This window comes from Verticillium nonalfalfae (assembly GCF_003724135.2).
Source record: "Verticillium nonalfalfae strain VnAa140/NRRL 66861 chromosome Unknown scaffold_326, whole genome shotgun sequence".
Taxonomy (NCBI): domain Eukaryota; kingdom Fungi; phylum Ascomycota; class Sordariomycetes; order Glomerellales; family Plectosphaerellaceae; genus Verticillium; species Verticillium nonalfalfae.
In genome coordinates, this window is record NW_021167551.1 from 2,944 (window position 1) to 6,218 (window position 3,275).

The 3,275-nt window shown below is 47.6% G+C and overlaps 1 protein-coding gene across 1 annotated transcript; it reads right to left on the reverse strand.

Annotated features, from left to right (window-relative positions):
• Positions 1 to 368: 368 nt before the first annotated feature.
• D7B24_005370 (uncharacterized protein) lies at positions 369 to 2,218 on the reverse strand (the record flags this gene model as incomplete). Its single annotated transcript, XM_028639527.1, has 7 exons — positions 369 to 374; positions 433 to 935; positions 1,158 to 1,248; positions 1,642 to 1,692; positions 1,743 to 1,800; positions 1,858 to 2,094; positions 2,145 to 2,218. 7 exons carry the CDS (start codon positions 2,216 to 2,218, stop codon positions 369 to 371), a joined length of 1,020 nt encoding a protein of 339 aa, XP_028490101.1.
• Positions 2,219 to 3,275: the final 1,057 nt, after the last annotated feature.

Genomic DNA, 3,275 nt, shown 5'->3' on the forward strand with positions numbered 1-3,275 from the left:
CGTCCCGAGTGCATGAACCAGCTCTTCCCTTGAGTGCAGCGAAGGCAACATCGACTGCGGTATCGCCCGCGGCTCCACCTGTAACATGAACGATAAAAGTTCGGCCGCTGGCTTGTCTATTCGGCGAATCTCCTCGAACGAAATGAGCCACGTAGTGGCCACAGCATGTCGAGATTCTCGATATCGCGTCAGGTCAGGAAAGTCCCGGCTCAATAGACCGATGGCCTCCTTGTTTGTATCCCGAAGAAGCGAGAGATAGCCTGAGAGGGTTATCCCATTCCTTTTAATGTATGCCGCTGCTTGCGAAATAGCCAACGGGAGATACGTGAGGTCGCGGAGCAGTGCCCCTACGGCCGCATCATCTGCGGTTATATCTTTCGATAGTAGCGTCTGTAGAAAAGCTCTGGCCTCCTGATCGTCCATCTCACTCACGTGGATGAAGTCGTCGTCAACGATAGCCCGCGCTACGTCTGTCGAGCGTGTCGTGAACAGGATGCGACCGTGAGTATTTCTTGGAAGGTAGCTATGGATCCCAATGGAATTCGAAGTCCCGAGCAATAGGTCTATATCGTCGGCGTTGTCAACGATAAGAAGCCAACGGCCAGACTGAGCCGAGTAGAGGTAGCGTCGCACCAGCTCTTTCGGGTCATCCCGGCTGGGCCCTTCGAGGCCAAGGTCCCTGGCTATCTCCGCGCAGGCTTGCTCGAAGCCTGCCATGCTGAGTGCTAGTATCCAGAGGATCGACCAGTCCTGTTTGGTCTCCTTGACCCAGTACGCCACCTGCAACGCCACCTGCGTTTTTCCTACTCCGCTAAGCCCGACGATGGCGGCCTTCTGGATTTCGTCGTCGAACAGCATCTTCCCTAGTCGTTGGAGTGTTTTTATGCGCCCAACAAACCGCTTGTTCTCTGGGAACGGGACTAAGAAACACGGCCCTGCAGTCGTGTTAGTACTCAGCGGGTGGCACTGAGTCGATTACTGACCGCTCTATGGTTGATGCTGCGCAAGTGTTCCGCCCACAGTCGTCTCACGCGTCTGAGCATGGCTTAGTGAGGGCGCACTTCCCACCCGGTCAAGGCTCAAACTGGCAGGTGCTCCAGGCCTAAGCAACTGTTTGAAGACGTCACAGATAACCCTATAGCGACTATCGTCCCTACCCGTGCATTTGACCATCTGCCGATAGTCCGCGTCGATGATCTCGATCTTTTCGTCCGGTAAGCCGAGCGAAGACGAAAAGTCGCTAATAATCTGCACGCGAGAATACGTAAGCTGGAAAGCGAGTCGGACAGGTAGATACTCAACCTACGTTTCCACTAATTCCTCTCACGCCTAATATGCTGCGGCCCTCTTGGAAGGAATGTAGTCGTATGCCCCGCTTTATCGTAATTTTGATAAACCGTTCGTGGACGTTTCCAAGCACTTCACTATCGACCTTTAACGCCCTAGTTACGTTCTTGTTCGAAACCAGAAAAGCCACTGCCACTATATTCGACACCAATTGGGCCCAGTCTGCCGTCGAGCTGCCCCGGTGAGGCGTGCCTAGGAATATAATGGCTGCTGTGCGCTGCTGTAAGGTCTCTGACCGGGAGAGGGCCTAGGCACGTCAGATCCTCTTCCCGCGTAAACACCAAGAACACCTACATCCTTCACGATAATGCCGCCGAGGCTATGTGCCACAAAGATAATGGGTTCCTGGCCAATCAGTCCAACGTCTCGCCAGCCTAATGCTTCATAACACCCACCTGATCATCCAGCTTCCGCTCGAACTTAATGGCAAAGTCCCGTCCATACTGCGACACGCTATTCGTGTTAGCCGCTCCGAACATCCCCTCGATAGTATCCGCATTGTATCCGTACGTCCATATTCTCGCGTTGGGAAGGTCGTCCGCCAGCAGGTCGCGTGGCCAGAAAGGGTGTCGTTGGGCTGCGTCGCGGGTGTCCGAGGTGTCTTCCGAAGCGCCGTGCCTCGTTTTGCCCCACCGCTTTCGAAAAGTGGCTCGCAGCGATGAGGATGCGTTGTCAGCGCTCGTGTTGTCCACGTCGTCGCCCCACGTCCGCAAGGGGTGGCCTCGTAGCCCGTGTACGAAAATGATGCTTATCGCGTCAGTCGGCGTCGGTGGATCTTGCTAGGGAGGTGTACCCACTTCGAGGTGTGCCTTCCTTCTTTTCCTACGGTAGGGTCCAGCCGAGTGAAGCCAATTCTGTGGACCTTGGCCATGTTGATCGCGTGGTCAGTCATCCTCAGGAGCACGGCCCACAAGTGTGCGGGGTTCAGGATAGAGCCGCTTGTTTTAAGCCCGCTAAGCCAGGGATGACAGCGCACGTGACTTGCTTCAACATCACCCCACCACTTCGTAACTAATGACTTTCGCGCTTATTTCCTTTAAAATGCAGTATAATACTATAGAAGTAAAGGTATTTAGTTGCCCCTTTTTTGTCTTAATCTAACGAAAATCGCAATTAGATACCTTTAAAGTAGCTAGAGGTTAAGACCCTTATCCTTATATCTACTAATAATCTATATATATATATATATATATATACTTAGGGCTAGGTTAAGTATATTCTCCTATCTAAGCTAATCTACCCTAATATTTTCTATTTATAAAAAGAGGGGAGATTTCTTATAGACTAGTTTTAGATTATTAAGTATTACGAATAGTTAGGTAGAAGGGCCTACCCTATAGCTATACTTTAAGGCTACCTATAGCCTAGTATATAGCCTAGCTTAAAGCCCTACCTAAGGTATACCTAATTAATAGGTTATAGGTAATCGAGTAGATTATCCTATTAAAGCGTACCCCTATTAAATATAGATATAGTTTTCGCTAAGTAGCTCTATATTAATATATCGTTATATAATTAATCGTTCTCGATTATTATATATAAGCTTTAATCGAGAAGTTATATAATTATTATTAAAGTATACTAAGGTATAACTAGGTAATAATCGAAGAGGTTAGGTTATAATGTAGGATAGAATAGGAATAGAGAAATAGAAGGATAAGATAAAGGTAACGATATATCGGGAAGGAAGTATTAGATAGAGGAACTAATTAAAGATTCGAATAGCCCGTAATTTCTACTATAGAATAGTATAGGTTTCGTATAAATTAAAGGTAAGTAAACGGTTATTTAATTAAAGAATAGCTTTAAGGAAAGCTTATTAAAAACTTAATAGAAGTAAAAGTAGTCCTAAAAGGTATCTATTATTAATACCTAAAAACGTATAAATTAGATAGGAATTACTATATAAAGGGAAGTAACGAGCTTAG